At 36.4% G+C, this 18,676-nt stretch overlaps 1 protein-coding gene across 6 annotated transcripts in view; it reads right to left on the bottom strand.

Annotated features, from left to right (window-relative positions):
- The window catches only part of LOC125263495 (carcinoembryonic antigen-related cell adhesion molecule 1-like), a 174,655-nt gene that overhangs the window by 144,574 nt on the left and 11,405 nt on the right, over positions 1–18,676 (bottom strand). For 3 of the 6 annotated variants that reach the window (XR_007183825.1, XM_048182491.1, XM_048182494.1), the window contains exon 4: positions 17,573–17,902. The exons of 1 other annotated variant lie outside the window; for it this stretch is intronic. Coding sequence is in view for 3 of the 5 variants with exons in the window: in XM_048182491.1 (XP_048038448.1) it covers positions 17,573–17,902 (330 nt within the window). In the remaining 2 variants the exon portion in view is untranslated. Of the gene's footprint in view, positions 1–1,820; positions 4,501–6,480; positions 6,634–14,215; positions 14,242–14,380; positions 14,501–17,572; positions 17,903–18,676 lie in introns of those variants that run through there. 2 more of the 6 variants (XR_007183826.1, XM_048182495.1) reach the window with 2 other exon arrangements.

Here is an 18,676-nt window from a genome sequence, read left to right as displayed (position 1 = left end):
TAATAAATTATACAAACAAAGGACACCAAACAGTATAAAAAGTGGCGGTACTCCGACCACGCTCACGCCAATTTACCACACCCCACACAGCAAGGGACTCCGTGGCGGATCCGCATTCAAGTCGCCAAACCCGCGTGACTGTCACATCCGTTTTGACGCCGCCCAGAGGATCAGATCCGCATCCGGGCGGCACCATAAATTCTACTGTCAATCAGCGGATCCTGAGCGGACCCATGTCAGATCCGCGGACGCGCACGCGCCTTTACTGTAACGGTTGTATCAATTTGCGGGTCCCAAACGGACCCGCCGCGGAGGTAAGGTTTTAATCGCGGATGCGGAGCGGATGCAGCGCGAAGCCAAGGCGGGTCCGTGATCCGCCTTCATTGCGGATCCGTCACTGCGAGCAAGTGGACTCCGATACGGGTCCGTTCGCGGCAGAGGTGGAAAGTCCAGGGCTCAGAAAGTAAAAGTCCTGCCATATTTTTTTCCACCCACTGAAGCATTAATGAGATAAATAAGTGATTAATTGAGTGATGATTGAGCATTATTGAAGACACCTGATGATAACAAGCAGAATCACCAAAGGAGAAAATCACAATTTTTAAGACACCATCACAGTGGTCATGGTTTGCTTTAGTTGGGCTTTTGACCCTTCACTTTTTAATATTAGAATTTGTTTGGGCAGTTTTAATTGAATTATAACAACCAGACAAGCAAAGAGAAAAGCTGGTCAGGTAACGTTGGTTATGTTTTCACATAATCATTATTTGATCTGAATCACTGAACTCATTTAGAGCCAAATCTCTGAGTTAGATTTACATTATTGATTACAGCACAAAATCAGCTTTATCAGTATTATCCAAAGGGTTTCACAAAAGTTGTTCTGAATAAAACAAAAGAAAATTTCTTTAAGGCACACACAGACATCAAGAATCAGCCTGTGAATCTCAACGACGGTGACAAGCAACATATTCTGATCAACAGATCAACTCTGAACATTAGAAAACAAGCTACTGAAAAGTCCCATAAAAACAGCAAAAAACAAAATAGTGAGAATAAAGAAAATTACTAAAACAATTAAGCTCATAATTTATTCTTGCAGCAATGCATGATGGGAGCCGTGGATGAGTTTTGATTGGTGGCACCCAGAATGCACTGCAACATGCTTTATGATGGCCACCACTGTTGAGATTCACAGGATGATTCTTGATCTCTGTGTGTCTAAATGAGGGCTTTTTTTCCTAAGAACTTTTGATGAAACCTTTGAATTATTTTGAAAAAAAAAAAAAAAAAACTGGATCTTCTGCTGTAGAATCACAGTGCTGCTGTAATCAATAATGTAAATCTAACTCAGAGATTGGGCTCTAGATGAGTTCAGTGATTCAGATCAAATAATGATTATGTGAAAACATAACCAACATCACCTGACCATGTTTTAACTTTGCTTGTCTGGTTAGTTTTAACGCAGTTAAAACTGCCCAAGTAAATTCTAATGTTAAAAAGGCAAGGGTCAAGAGCCCAACTAAAACAAACCCTGACCTCTGTGATGGTGTCTTAAAAATTGTGATTTTCTCCTTTGGTGATTCTGCTTGTTATCATCAGGTGTCTTCAATAATGCTCAATCATCACTCAATTAATCACTTAACTATCTCATTAACTTTAACACTGCTTCAGTGGGTGGAAAAAAAAATATGTCAGGACTTTTACTTTCTGAGCCCTGGACTTTCACTTTCTGAGCCCTGGACTTTCCACCTCTGCGCGATACCTCAGTGGTGGATCCGATACGGAGTCCTTTTGCTGTGTGGGACCCCTCACTGAACCTTTCCGGTGGCCATCTTAACATCCTGGCCCCACCTATGGAAGATACCATAATACAGACAACATACATCCACCACAAATAACTATATATTTACACAACTTCAGATATTTTGCCCCCAACATATCTCTTCCCAAAATCCCCGGTCAGTGTAAATGTAAAAAGTGTGCATGTACATGTGAAATGAAGGAACGTGCCCCATAGTCCGCACATGGTCACGGAGTATCTTCGTGACATGGTCCTTAAGATGGAAGATGAGTAACAGTACACGTACTAACAACATTGAGGACAATGAAGAAAGGGAGCATAAAAAATACAAAAAAATAAACCAAAAACACAAAATAATAATAATAATTCCGGTAGTGGTTAAACGGATCGTTGTTGACCAAGCCCCAAGGTTCGGCACGCATGAGTGAAAGGTTATCATTTTCACGTGTTTTGCCTTGCTAGTTTACACATTAAATAGATATAAAACCATTCCAGTGCTAGAGAGTGCCAAGAAGGACAATGTGCTTTACTTTCAGATCTTGATCAACGAAAATCACATTGTATTTGATACAAAACTAAATAGACTAAATCAAGTAAAAAAAAAACAAAGTCATGAGTGAAACTATTTTCATTATATATATATATATATATATATATATATATATATATATATATATATATATATACATAGGGAATTTTACTTTTAATGAAAAACATATCAACTTGTTAAATACAGACCTACTGTAACTATCATCAATTTGTATTTCAACTTTTTTTTTAAAGAATACTTATTTTTTATAATACTTATTTATTTTACTAATACTTTATAATAGCTTACTAATATTATACTTATTTTTAAATTCTTAAATACTTATTTTTAAAAATGATGTGTCTCCTCAGATGATGCTCTTAAAAGTTAAGCATGTAGTTTCTGTGACATTGGTGTCACCAAACTGAATTACAAAAATAAAACATTTTGCAAACTGCTTTTACAGGTGCTTGTGAAGGTATCAACAGGTGAATGTAGGCTACTTTCCATAAAAGTTCAAACATTAAGAACTTTAGTTTTGTTACTATGTGTCATGAGAGTAAAGAACTGAAAAGCTAACACTGTCTAAAGCGAACATGAGCGAACACGGTTCCACCTGGTGCATTTTTGACATCACGTGCCACCCAGCATAACTGGTTTAAAAAAAAAAATCACCGCTCGCCACTGCCATCACCAATTACTGGCCTGGCAGCAAAATATGTTTTTAGTCACTTTCGCAAATCCATGTAAAACAGTTTCCCAACATCTGCTCTGAAAAAGTCTAGAACTATTGCTTATAGAGCGCTTCATTTTTCCTCATTACTGATATGCTTTAAAGCTGCAGTAGGTAACTTTTGAAAAATGTATTTTTTACATATTTGTTAAACCTGTCATTATGTCCTGACAGTAGAATATGAGACAGATAATCTGTGAAAAAATCAAGCTCCTCTGGCTCCTCCCAGTGGTCCTATTGCCATTTGCAGAAATACACCGCTACCGTTAAGAAACAACCAATCAGAGCCAGGAGGAGTGTCTTAGCAGTGTCAATCAAGCTCGCGTGCGTGCTGATCACACCTCTCTCATGCACAGCGCCAGCGCATACAGGCGTTCAAATTCAAGATTACCAGTGTGCCGCAGCTTTGCTCATGCAGGACAAACAATCCAATCAAACAATCCTCGGCTTTTCCGAGGTGGAGGGAGCTACGTGTCCTGAAGGGATTAAAAACCGATGCAGAGTCAGCCACATTTCTGCTTGACAAGTAAGTATCCCTGCTTGATTACACGTTCATAAGCAATCCTCTCTAATCTCAAATTCTCCACACGCGCCATGTCCTCTCTGCTGATGTGCTCGGGAATTGGACCCATTCGGCGACCTCTGCCCCGTCTCCCACGTCCCCTGCCTGATGCTCCCTGAAAACCACGGCTTCCTCTTCTCCCCGCCCGTTGACTCCTTGAAGTCGCTGTGGGTGTGAATTCCTCGTCGGAGCCCATTGACTCAGTGTCAAAACTCTAGCCGCATAACATACAATGTTACGTAATGTTTTGAGGACCAAGTTTGTAGTCAAAGTATGGGCAGGCCATAGTCAATGTAAATCATATTGTTGATGTTTCATCTGTACCAGTGAATGTGCCATAACTGTTTATCCGCCGTCATCGGTGGCCCTGCTTGCTTACTAGCCTGCGCGTTCACGGCAGGCTCCGATGTGATGGGGGAGGAGCTGTGGAGGGAGGGCTGTAGCACAGCAGAGAGCAAGGGGGAGTGACCTGTGAGTTGTGCTTGTTCAAATTTTCAGGCTAAGTCAACGTTTTCTAAAAACTCCCTACTGCAGCTTTAAGAAATGTTAATATAATTTAAAAATGTTTAGGCAACATGATTTATAATGTAAATGAGTAATAATGAATATCAAATTAGTTGTTGTGGTGTTGAAATTAGTTTGGAGGTAAACTTTGACTTGTATTGCTACTGAATAATGAAATGTTGGTATCATAACAATATTTCTCTGTGAATTTCAGCTGATGTTTTTCTCTCATTTTCCTCTGCCTCTTCACTGCCCTTTCAATGAAAGTGTCAATGTATTAAATGATGTTATATTGACATCTCACTGACAGCTTCAGTTGATTAGAGGACATCCCATCGATAGTGTTACACAGAATCCTCCCGATCCACCTGTAAGAATATACAGATTCACAGATAAGAGAAGAACAGGACTGATGATTCAGATACACACACAAAACTAGAGACCAGGGGCCTGTACCATGAAGCTGGATTAGCTGGCTAGCCAGGTAAGTTTCAGATTAGTTTGCGCCAATCCTGAGTTTTAGGTACCATGATAGTAACTTGACTTTTAGCGGTGTTCATCGCCATGGTAAGGCGTCATCAGATGTGAGCAAACTGACACTGACACACCCAACACAATAAAGTCACTCCCCCAGTTTCTCTTCCTCCAAATTAAAGGTCATTATATAGTAGAAACAAATATTTAATGATGAAATTGTCTGGTTTTAATGATAATATAATTTATATATGATTTGTATAATTATCTATATTTTTATTAATCTATTACACACACGCAAGTTTAGTGTAACAGTTGTTATTAAGCACTTAGTTTCAATGAATATTAATATATAGAGATCATATGTAATATAGGCCTAAATAAGGTGTAAATCACGGGTGCCCAATCCTGTTCCTGGAGATCTACCTACCTGCAAACTAAGTTTAGTTCCAACCCTGATAAAACACACCTGAATCAGTTAATTAAGATCTTCAGGAGCACTGGATAATTACAGGCAGGTGTGTTGAGGAAGGCTGGCGCTAAACTTTGCAGGTAGGTAGATCTCCAGGAACAGGATTGGGCACCCCTGGTGTAAATATACTCTTTAAAAATTACTACATGTGACCTTGTATGTTTAAGTCTCTATCGCTATATATTATCAACTATATAAACTAACTTCACAACTTTCACTTGCACCGATAGAGAAAGATCATTTCTTTTATTTGTCCTCTTTCATAGACAAGTATTTTCCATTAGTGTAAATGCATTTAAATTCTTAATTTTCAGCAAAAGAGTTTTGAATCACACTGGCTCTCTCGCAAAAAGTGAATCACAGTTTATTTCTGTTGCAAGGCATGTGATTGGCTGTTTGCCACTGATGTCACGGATTCATGTGCACGCGCTTCACAAACTCAGGATCAAAACCTGAGTTGACAGAGAAAGTTGATGATCAGCATCATGGTACCAACAAAGCCGGATTGGAGTGGTTTGGTTTTGTCAAATTTGAAACTAATCCTATAACCCTGAGTTTGTTCAACTACCATCATGGTAAAGGCCCCTGGAATTGTGTATTTCTTTCAGTGTTTGCAAATGATATAGTAGTTTTATTTCCCCAAATATGAAACTCATTGTGTAAGAGCCATTGAATTGTTGTAATTCCGTTGTTGGACACTGGGTGGGGTGTGGGTCTGATTATTAAATAGGAAGCCAGAGAGTAAGAGAAGTCAGGTGTGTAATGGAGGGAAGCACATTTTTTGACATGTCAGGACGTGCAGGGGGAAGCAAGCTTGTAGGATTACTATGTGTTAAAATGACATCATCAAGCTTTGTGATAAATAAAGATGATAAACGCAGCACTGGACTGGACAAAAATGTTTTAGATCTCACATGTCAGAAACAACCCTACAACACCTCTAAGTAACAAAATGGTTCATCTTTTGTCTGATAAACTGAATCACAGTTTCATCTTCTGTACTATAGTAATATAAAATGTTTGCATGCCATATTGTCTGAAGCATTAAGATTTAAATACCTTCTGGAAGAATTTGAGTGTTTCTAGTGATTGTGGCTTATTCTGAGTTTTGAACTATTGTATTGGTGAGCTTTAATAAGACAGTATTGGCAACTCTTCCTTTCTCTCTCATAGTTGCACTTTTTATTTTTATATTAAGATAAAAAGAGAAAATAAACTCTCCGGACTTGATGCCAGGATCGCTAGAAGTAATACATTAGGAATTTCAAGCACAGATTGGAATTCAGTCAAGAACAGATAGATACTCTCACCAAAGAAAATAATTTTTAAAGGACTCTGTTCACACACACGCTGTCATAGGTTCCACATGTGTAAATGAAAAAAAAAAAAAAAACATACAATCCAGCACACATTCTTCCTCCTCTCCCATACCTCTTCTTCTCCCTCGTCCTGATCCAACTTCTCCTCTCCTCCTTCATCTATTCTTCTCCCTTACCCAGACATTATTTTCTCTTGGCTCCTCCCCAGCTAACAGGGAACGTTTCCATAACTTTCACTAACAATATGTAAAAGTTTTGTAAATGTTAGAAAAAAACATTTCTAAAATAATGTTTCAGGAACATTCTTATAATGTTTTCATAGTTAAAATACATTCTCATAACGTTGAGAGGAAACATTCTTAGAACAACATTGTTGGAACATTCTTACCATGTTATTTGTACTTGACTGATGTTCTCATAATGTTGAACAAAAACGTTCTCATAACAACGTTCTTGAAACGTCTTTATCACATTATTTGTACTTGACTGATGTTCTCATAATGTTGAACAAAAATGTTCTCATAACAACGTTCTTGTAACGTCTTTATCACATTATTTGTACTTGACTGATGTTCTCGTAATGTTGAACAAAAATGTTCTCATAACAACGTTCTTGTAACGGCTTTATCACATTATTGTACTTGACTGATGTTCTCATAATGTTGAACAAAAATGTTCTCATAACAACGTTCTTGTAACGTCTTTATCACATTATTGTACTTGACTGATGTTCTCATAATGTTGAGAGAAAATGTTCTCATAACAACGTACTTGAAATGTCTTTATCACGATATTTGTATTTGACTGATGTTCTCATAATGTTGAGCAAAAACGTTCTTAGGATAACATTCTCAGAACATCCTTTTAATGTTATTATTATTCGCTGAATGTTTTCATAATGTTATTATAATACATTCTGAGTACAACATTTATAAAAAAAAAACATCCTTACATTGTAATCTGTACTTAATGAATGTTCTCATTATATAGAGATAACGTTGTGAGAACAACGTTCAAGGAACCTCCATACAATGTTATTTTTTACTAAAAGAATATTCTCATAACATTGAGAGAAAACGTACTTAGAACAACATTGCCGTAGCGTCTTTATGATGTTATTAATATTTGCTAAATGTTTTTGAAATGTTGGCTGGATGTTCATCTAACATTTTTAAAAAAAATTTAAATAGAACTGAAGAGAACATGAAGCCACATTGTGACTGTCTCTGAATGTTCTGGGAACGTTACTAGGTGACAGTTTACCCCGCTAGAAATTTTACTTTCCCAGAACATTCTCAAAACATCTACTGGTGTTAAGGACGTTGTCTAGTAATGTTCCCAGAACGTTCAGAGACAGTCACAATGTGGAGTTCTTTTAAGGGTTGGGGGACGTTATTTGGTGGACCTTCAGGGAACATTCAGGACATTCTAAGAATGTTTAGGGGACTATTTCTATAGGACATTCTGTTAACTTCCCAAATGTCCAATTCGTAACATTCTCGCGAGACCATGAAATAACCAAAATAGAACGTCACCCTAAACTCATATCGGGACGTTATTAAATGAACCAGGACCATGTGGCAACGTTCAGTTAAAGTACAGATTAAATCAAAATCGACACTATTTACTTTGTTAGTGCATATTACTAGTCTTGTGGTGAACAATTAATTTGTACAAGTTAAAACACAGAAAAAAATTATTTGTCACAGTAATCTTGAGTGGTCTGGAATGGCGTTCCTTTTCTGATGTCAATTTGACAGCTTGGGTTGAAAACGCGTAAAACACTCTTCTGTAACCGTTAGTCTGCTATGAGTGAGAGATGGAGAGGAGGAGCGCTAAAGTAAAACTCTGCCCTCTATTTAATATTCTGTTTCACTTGGAAAAACGTCACAACACTGGAGAAAAGTCGTTTGCAAATTCCGGTTCACGCGGACTTAAGTATCCTCATTGTAACGTTCTTATGTGTTCTTATGTTTTTTACTTAGTTTGTTATACAAACAAGTGTTTTTCAATCTCACACAGACATCATGAATCAGCGTACGATCTAGTCTGGCTATCACCAGACCAAGCTCAATTTAAAATTGAACATTGGTCTGGGGAGTTTGCTATGTATTTCCTACTGCACAAGAGGCGTGATCAACGAGCATTAGTCATGCAATTGGATATTCCTTCAACCAATCAGATCAACGATCTGGGGGACGTACTTTGCAGAGCGATGCGAAAACTCCAGACCATAGACTGTAAAGCTCCAGAGAGGTTTACCGTGTGTCTCAATCAGCTCCCTAGTTCAGTAGTCAGGGACTTCGGTAAAGTTGGTTTTATATTCGCACATTCGGACATCTGTATTCAATGGCCTTGTTAATCACACTACATTGGACATTCAGTTGACATTCACATGTAAATATGCAATTAAAACAATACTTGCCTATTTTGATCGACTGTGAAAAATGTTGTAAGTTGACAATCGTTGGTTGTGAATTTATCAGAAGCCCGAATGTGCGAATATAAAACCAACTTTACCCAAGTCTAGTTCCCTAGGTCGTGAATCAGTATATAATGCAAGTGAATGTGGCTGATTCCCTGATCAGTGCCCTGACTAACTTGGGTAAAGTTGGTTTTATATTCGCACATTCGGACTTCTGATAAATTCAGACTTTCCAATAAATATGCAATAAATTAATGTTTGCGAATTTTAAGCAGCGACATGATATTGACAACCAACGATTGTCAACTTACAACATTTTTCACAGTCGATCAAAATAGGCAAGTATTGTTTTAAAGGCATATTTACTTGTGAATGTCCACTGAATGTCCAATGTAGTGTGATTAACAAGACTATCGAATACGAATGTGCGAATATAAAACCAACTTTACCGAAGTGGGAACTAGGGAGCTGATTATCTCTGTTATTGTTTAACCTCTTAACTGTCACGATCCTGTTGGCGGGACGCCTCCCAGCCAGCACACCCATATAGGGCCCACATGGTTTAGCCCCGATGAAATGAACATTGTTCAGAGTGCACACTACACACTAATGTAACACTGAATCAGTGTTGAATTTAATGAGATAATTAAGTAATTAATTAAGTGATGATTGAGAATTATTGAAGATAGTTGCTGTTAACAAGCAGAATCAACAAAGGAAAGAGAAACAACAAGAACAGAAAAAATCAAAAACACTAGAACTAGAACTGACTTCAGCCGCAGCCTTAGATAAAAGAAGACATTAAGGCCCGGTTTCACAGACAGGGCTTAGTCTAAGCCAGGATTAGGCCTTAGTTCAATTAGGGCATTTAAGTAACTTTTTTAAACATGTCTTAGAAAAAAATATTTCTGATGTTCATCTTGAGACAAAACAGTTGCACTGACATATTTTTAGATATCTCAGAGCAAGTTTCTTTCAGTTGAAACAGTTCAAACATGCGTTTTAGTCTAGGACTAGCTTAAGCCTTGTTTGTGAAACCGGGAGTAAATCTCTCAAGATCTCAGCAGAGGAGGATTAAACAACTCCATAAACAGAAGCTCTTATTGAGAATTAAGAGAGAGGTTTTTTTATTGTTGATTTTTTTTTATTGAAATTAGTTTTTTTTTATGTTACCATCATGGTGATCAGTGTTCACTTTAGTTGGGTAGTTTGACTAGAGTTTCTCTGGTTACAGTAACTGAGTTAGTTATAGCAAGAAAAGCAAGAGAAAACACATCAGATGTTTCATGATAAGAATATCATTGTGTAGTAGCTTGATTTACTGATCTTATAACTGAGTTTAATATGAGCAATATCTCACAAATTTTGTTTTATTGTGATTCACGTAAAGATCCAGCACAGTTTTAGTCAGAAAACCTGAATGAGTTTTAAAACAGATTGTACACTAAGCACTTTTAACTATGGTGAAAATTACTCACAAACATACATCAAGAATCAGCCTATGAATCTCAACAATGGTGACATGCTTTTTATTTATTTATTTATTTATTTATTTTTTTGCATGATGCACCCAGAATGCATTGTGGCATGAAGCACGTCACCATTGTTGAGATTCATACGCTGATTCTTGATGTATGTGTGAGAGGAAGTTCTGCCGGAGTTTTAAAGTGTTTAGTGTACAATGTGTTTTAAAACTCATTCAGCTTTTCTGATTAAAACCGTTTTATCATTGTATTTCTAGAAGAGAGCCAACACAAACTTAACATTGTATTCATATAAAGCTCAGTCATTAGATCAGTGAATTAAGCCACTACAGTTATATTCTTATCATAAAGCAGCTGATCACATTTTTTCTTGTCATTATTGCCATAACAAACAGCTATAACAGCCACAGGAAAACTAACAGTAATAAAGTTAAGAGTCAAACTGACTAACTAAAGCAAAGACTGACCTCGATCATGGTGATATCAAACAAAACTATTATTTTCATCTAAACCTCTATTAATTCTCAATAAGATGTTCTGTAGACGTGTGACAGAAATAAAGTCAGTCTGGTTAGTAATAAGTGAATCTGGTAATGTTGTTTGCGGAGTTATTTGATCAGATCTTCAGAGATTTAATGTCTTTTATCTTCAGTTGATTTCATCTAAAGCTGTGGCTGAAGTCGTAGTTCTTGTTGTTCCTCTGTCCTTCTGTGAATCTGTTCGTTATCACCTAATTATCTCATTAACTCCAACACAGATTCAGTGTTACATTTAACAGCCTGTAGTGTGCACACTGAGTAGTGTTCATTTCATCTGGGCTAAACCATGTGCTAAACAAGGGTGTGCTGGTTGGGAGGCGTCCGGCCAGCGGGACCGTGACAGTTAAGGGGTTAAGGAATGTTAGTTTTTGTTTGAGCAGATACTTTTATTAGTCAACTTTTTTGACAAGGGCAGCAGGGACGTTCTATAAAATAAAATATGGTTCCCTAAACATTCAGAGAACGTCCTGAAAGGTTCTGTGAAGGTCCGCCAAATAACGTACCCCAAACCTTAAAAGAACTCCACATCGTGACCGTATCTGAACATTCTGGGAACATTACTAGACAACGTCCTTAACACCAGTGGGGACGTAAAATTTCTAGCGGGGCAGGGTGTTGTGAATGTTCAGAAAATAACATTTTCATAACATTTCCAAAATCATAGAATGGAATGTTCCTCTAACGTTCACATAAACCAAGAAAAAACGTTCTTAATACATAAAAAAAAAAAAAAAACAGATAATTTGAACGTTCCGAAAATATTACAAAATAATGTTTTCATAACATTTCCAAAATGATAGAATGGAATGTTCCTCTAATGTTCACATAAACCAAGAAAAAACATTCTTGATATATTACAGTTTTTTACAGACGCTAGGACACATTTCTCAATACTTAGGTCACTTTTGCAAAACTCTTCACACAGTTCTCCTAACCAACTTTCAGCTTGGCAAAGCAGTTCATTTCACATCCAAAATGCACTAAATCTACCAAAACACTTTATTCAGGTCTCAAATCAACTCATTCTTCCAGAACACTAGCAAAGGTTGACAGCCGACAAACACACTTTGTCACCCACAAAACAATGACCTAAAAAACACTAACAACATGTAGCATTATACAATGTTTTCTTGTGTAAAACACGGACACATCTCTGTTTATAATTCACTGCAATATATGTTACTGGAATAAATCAGACATGATGCAGAATTCATCGACATTTTATGTAGTTTATTTATTTTTATTTTTTTGCACTGAGTAATTCCAAAATACAAGAATTTGTATACACACCATCCACTGATACAGATACAATTCAATTGTTTTTATAGCATTTAATTTTAAGATTTAAAATATATTTCATTAAAATATTACTGTAGGAATGTAGCAAATTGCTGTTTTATTCAGTTTTGTATGATGTTATTGTTTTGAACATAAGTTTAACAGTTTTGAAAACAGTATGTAAGCATGTGCAGATTGGCCTGTACGTACAAAGAGTTTTGGGCAATTGTTGTGTCTGAGTGAGAAAAGAATTCATGAAATTTGAGAGATGTAGTCATTGAATGCATTTTGTGCCAAAGCAATGATAATTGATCCTCAGTTTAGCCCACATAGACTTCTGTTGTGCTCACTGTGTGAAGAGTTTTGCAAAAGTGACCTAAGTATTGAGAAATGTGTCCTAGCGTCTGTAAAAAACTGTAAAATAACTGGACGTTTTGAACGTTTAAAAAACATTCCAAAATAACGTTTTCATAACTTAAAGAGAATGTTAACAAAACGTTCTGACAACTCATTTTTGTTAGCTGGGTCTGTGTTGTTCTTCATACACACTGAACAAATACGATTCAAAGAGTCCTATTTTACTGTGTGTCCATGTAATGAACATAAATTCAACACCTGACTATGCCTCCAACTGATACTGGAATCTGCTATTTCTAAATATTTCAGTGATCTGCTAATTAAAAATGCTTATCAATTGTTTCAGTATTTGTTTTATATATTTTTCCAGTACTTTTCCAGTGCTGTTGTTCCAAAAGTATGTTTTATCCTATATTTAAAGATAGGAACATTGGGTCTTCGTTTCTGACTTGCTGCGTTTAAGCATTTGCAAATAAGATGAGAAAGATCCATAATTTTGGTATGAGGTAAGCTTATATGAAAAGAAAATGTAAGCATTTTAGAAATGTGTTAATTGACTGCATTTTGTGTGAAAACGATATGAATTGTGTTAATGGTATGGCCACAACAGACAGATGTTCTGCTAAATGTGTTTAGAGTTTTGAAAATGTGACTACAGAATGGACAAAAGTATGTTAGCAATTGAAAAAAACTGTAATACCAGGTGTAAACAGGTCCATATTGGCTGTCCACATATTGAAATTATTGTTCAGATCTGATTTGTGAATCCAGTGGTGCTTCTATGGCAAGGATGTTGTGCTGTTAGGTATATGCCAACCGCAACATAAAGTTGCAATACAGATGTTTTCTTAAAAAGCATGGTTGTCTTTTTTTTTTTTTTTTTTAATTTTTCATATATTTAACCTTTATTCTATACCTCTGTTTCCATTGTCATTTGAACGGCTCATTTGACTTTCTGCTTCTATGAAGCCACTCCCTCCGAAATGCGCAAAGTACTCAGATTGGTTAGCGGGCTTGTGATTTGCTCATGGTTCTGGATTCGCTGAAGCTTCCGGAAATGCCACGCCCCTTACCATTCGTTGCTTCAGTGGAAATGTAAATAATGGCATCTATATTGCTGTATCAAATTGAGCCGAATCAGACCCAGATGAAGAGGAAAAAGCAGAACCTCTGCAATCGCGGCTTTTAAAAGACGTTTATGAATGGCATTTCATTTTGTATTTGTGTCAAAGTGTTTAGATATGCTGTCACTGCTGTTTGTTAGCTTTCAATATACAGTTTTATCCTGATTAAAGCTTTACTGTAGCCGAATACATGACTGAGTAGTCGCAATTGTAAAGGTAGCGTTTAATTTATAGCATGAACAACTGTTTGTCTATGAACATAGAAGTTTGTTGGTGAAGTATGCAATATAATTTAGCTAATATTAACTGACTAGCGAAGCCAAAACTCGTTGGTCTTTGTTTACGTCCTTGATCACTTGCGTCATACACAACTCTTCCGTTTCCATTATGCCGCGCGACATGACCTCGCCCACTTTGTGACTGCGATTGGAATAGGACTTCAAACCACATTTGAATGTATCTCAAAACTGATTTGTAAAAAATTGCATTTCATGTGATTTTTTTTTTTTTTTTTTTTTTGCCATTCACACGCTGCATCTGATCGTATTCCAATCGGATCAGCACAAAATCAGATTTGAACTGACAGTCTGAATGAGGCTTTAGTATCTTACCGGATCACTGCGCTGCGTCCTGCCGTCTGTTTGAAGAAAAATAACAAACTCAATTAAACACAGATCACTTTGGTTAATCACAATAAAAATACATATTTTTGCATCTTTCAAATATTCTTTACACACAATCTCCATCTTGTTAAATCAGCCATTGTTAATACTCACATTCTCCTCTTTCTTGATGTTTGTGATAGAAAATCACAGCAGCAGCAGCAACGAGCAGAACAGCAAGAACAGCAACAACTATTCCTGCTACAGCACCTGAAGACAGACCTGAATCTGGAACTGATGAAGACAGACAGTCATTATTACTAGAGAGAGACACTGATAACTAGCTTTACCAATATATTTGTCTGATATTTACACCTTTGTACTTTGGTCATCAATTGTATGACTTTGATTAATAAATGGCAGATTCCTTAATAAAAATAACAGCAGTTAAAGGGTTAGTTCACCCAAAAATCCGATGGCTCCGTGAGGCCTTCATTGGAAGCAATGACATTTCCTCTCTCAAGATCCATAAAGGTACTAAAAACACATCTAAATCAGTTCATGTGAGTACAGTGGTTCAATATTACAGTATTTCACAATTGCTAAAACACATTTCTTGAAACCATCACTCATTTTCTCAAAACATTAAACACAAATCCAATCTTCAAACTAATTTCACAAAACCTCTGACTCTTATGGCAAAATCAAACAAAGCTTTCAGATCATACACATATTAAACAAAATATAAACACATACAGATCATTCATTAGACACTACATTAAAAAATGGAAAACACAACATCCAGAACATGAGGTTACAGAAAAAAAAGTATATTGTAACACAGTAAACACATTTTGCCATTACATAAAATGTATAGAAATCACAAGTAATGTGAATTTAAAGTATACTGTATGTACTGCAAGTACAGTATTATATTCAATATTATATAGTATTGAATGTCTGTATATACAGTACTTACATACTGCAAACATACAGCAGTCTAAATGCAAATGACTAAAAGGTCAAAGAAAACTCTAAATGAAAAGCATGATACAGTGCACACACACACTCACTCACACACACACACACTCACTCACACACACACTCACTCACACACACAAAAAACAAAGTTCAGAGTCAGTGAGAGATTCATTCTGCTTCAGCATCACGTCTTCATGTTGGGTCCGGCCTAAATCAAGTCAAGTCACCTTTATTTAAATTGCAATTGATACTACACAGATACTAGTCTAGTCTAGTCTAGTATAGTATAGTCAAAGCAGCTTTACAGTGATAACAGGTACATGATGATCAGTAATGCAAAGAGGGTTCATTTTGGCTGTACAGCTCTAAAAGAAAATAGTGTCATTGTTCAGCTGAAGTCAGTTCAGTGTTGATTCACTTACATTGTAAAGACCATCAATTATTATGTAAATTACTGTAATTATTTTCCTCTATAAAGCAGGTCTGCAGAAAACAGTGATGTCATCATCTAGGCTAGCTTAGTTCAGTTCTCATCCTATAATGTCAGTACTGTCAGATCAATAATATTGTTGAATATTATTGAATATTGTTGAGGACATTTTCCACATCACAGGCAATGTCGTCTCTTGCCAGACAAAGGGAAAAACCTGTGCCGGATCCAGCCTTGACAGCCTTGTCTATACACCCCTTGCTCTTTCTCCTCATCATCCTCTTACACATACTCTTCCTCCTCTACTTTTCAGATTGTTTCCATCGATTGTTGGTATCAACTTTCAGCACCTGTGTCACCTGTGCACTCTGAACTGACCTATATTTTATACAGTTGATTTGATCACATCATTAGAAATAAGTGTGAATAATTTTGAGTCATTGTGTTTAAAGGATGACAACTGTGTTGTAGTTGTGTTTAACTTTTGCCACATGTATTTACCATTTTGCAACACAGTGCAAAATGTGTTTTAGTGAGTAAGAATGTGTTTAGAGTTTTGCAAAAAGAGTGGATGAGATTTGCAAACAGTGTCTTAACTACCTGAACTTGTTTAAGGTTTTGCCTACAAAGTGACTGATTCGACAAAAGGGTTTAGGCCACTGAGCATTGGGTTCAGAGAATGGGGTTTAGTGTTTTAGCAATTGTGAAATACTGTAATATTATAAAGTGACAAGAATATTTTTGGTGTGCCAAAAAAACAAAATAACGACTTATTTAGTGATGGCCGATTTCAAAACGATGCTTCAGGAAGCTTTAGATCATAAATGAATCAGTGTATCGAATCTGCTGTTCGGAGCACCAAAGTCACGTGATTTCAGCAGTTTGGCAGTTTCACACGCGATCCGACTCATGATTCGATACGCTGATTCATTTATGCTCCGAAGCTTCATGAAGCAGTGTTTTGAAATTGGCCATCACTAAATAAGTCATTATTTAGTTTTTTTTGGCGCACCAAAAATATTCTCGTCCCTTTATAATATTAATATTGAACCACTGTACTCACATGAACTGATTTAAATATGTTTTTAGTACCTTTATGGATCTTGAGAGAGGAAATGTCCTTGCTCCCTATGAAGGCCTCATGGAGCCATTGGATTTCAACTAAAATATCTTAATTTGTGTTCCAAAGATGAACGAAGGTCTTACGGGTGTGGAACAACATGGGGATGAGTAATAAATGACAGAATTTTCATTTTTGGGTGAACTAACCCTTTAAAACAGCATCACAGCACTGTGCGCTCAAAAGGAAACTCAGTGTCACAAAAAAATAATTTTATGCATTTTTCATGTTAATAAATTCAGACTTGTTAACAGCATGTGTTTGTTGTGTCATGTATCTTGATGTGCATGTGAAGATGATGGAGACGTTCTCAATTATGATTTTTATGATCATTTTTTCTAATAGCCCACAATAAAAACATTTACTGGATCGATTTAAAAATATATATGTATTTTAAAGCAAAACTAAGTAACTTTTTTTTACCTTCATAAATAGCTTTCTTAGTCCTTATGATGGTTAATTGACTTGTAGTGGTGTGTTTGAGGCGAGCACTAACCCCCTCTGGCACGTCTACGCCATAAAACAGCACATGCAAGTTGAGCTGCACCGACCCGAAACAATCTCGCCTCATGTTCACGTTCACACGAGAGTGACAAAATGCTTTACAGTAATTCAATATACACATAGCGACCTCACTTTATAAGACAAATTTGAAAATTACACACCTCCATCGAGATTTCTTGTACTGTATTTGCAAAACTACTGCGCTGGTGAGCGTTGTAGTCGTTGTAGTCCAGAGCTGCGCTTGGTTCACTGAAGGAAACTGTAGGGGGAGCTTTGCAAATCTTACTGAGTTCTGCTTTAAAATTGCTCAAGGGAACTAAATTATACTCACTAACAGTAACTCTGAAGCTGTTCTTAATCACGCCACTGTTGATGCGACGAGGACTGATGCTGCTGATCTTCAGTTTATATTCTCCAGAGTCTGTGATTCTGGTGTTCATGATGGTCAGAGATCCAGTCTGATTGGCCAGCTTCAGTCTGTCTCTGAATCTCTCATCACACTGAACATCTGTACAGATCTTACTCTGATCTCCAGTGATTTCAGTGATGAGAGTATCATTAAAATACCATCTCATCTCATCACTTCGGTTTCTTTTTTCATCAGGACCTAAAGTGAGAGATTCTCCCTCCTTCACTGACTTTTTATCTGGTTCAGGAAAACCTGAAACACAAACCAACAGCTGATTGAAGGATATTTTTGGGAAAAAAAAAAAAAAAAAAAAACCTGTGGATATGAGAACAATGTCTCATGCTCTTTGAAAAGCTAAATTTATTTTTTCCACACATTTTAACTTTATTTTTACATTAAATCCTTTAACAGTAAATGTGTTTACAAAAGTTTATTTTCTTTTAGTGCAAGGAAATATTTGGTATCTGCAACCTTTTTACCACTATTGGATTACGGAGATCTGGGGCCGTATTCACAAAACATTTTATCTTACTACTAAGAGTTCTCCTAAATAGCAGTAAAAGTTCTTAGCTAAGAGTTTTCTCTTAAAACCTATTCACAAACCTGCTGAGACCAACTTGAAGTCTTAAGCTAAGAGTAAGGGCGGGGTTGACCTCGTTGCTATGGAGTAAACACACACTGATTGGCTGATGAGGGAGGAGTCAGCGATTTAATCACAGAAATATTGTAGAATGAGGTGTCATGTTTCCATATTAAAATAAAGGTTTAAAAATACAAATGTTGCCCTATTCAAAATAAAATGTTGCCATATTGTTGCCATAAAGGTTTTAAAATATAGGCTAAGTGTCACTAGTATATACAGTTAATATATATATATGTATGTGTGTGTGGTTTTTTTTTTTACTCTATTCGATCATTTGTAAGTGTGAACTTATGAAAACCACTGGCACAGGTAATCAGACAATCTTTATTTATTTGTTAAAGATTTTTTTTGGCGTCTCATCGTAGATTCAAATCTATAAATCA

The sequence above is a fragment of the Megalobrama amblycephala genome, linkage group LG2 (genome assembly GCF_018812025.1).
Source record: "Megalobrama amblycephala isolate DHTTF-2021 linkage group LG2, ASM1881202v1, whole genome shotgun sequence".
In the NCBI taxonomy this organism is placed as follows: Eukaryota; Metazoa; Chordata; class Actinopteri; order Cypriniformes; family Xenocyprididae; genus Megalobrama; species Megalobrama amblycephala.
This window is presented reverse-complemented; position numbering and strand designations above follow the sequence as displayed.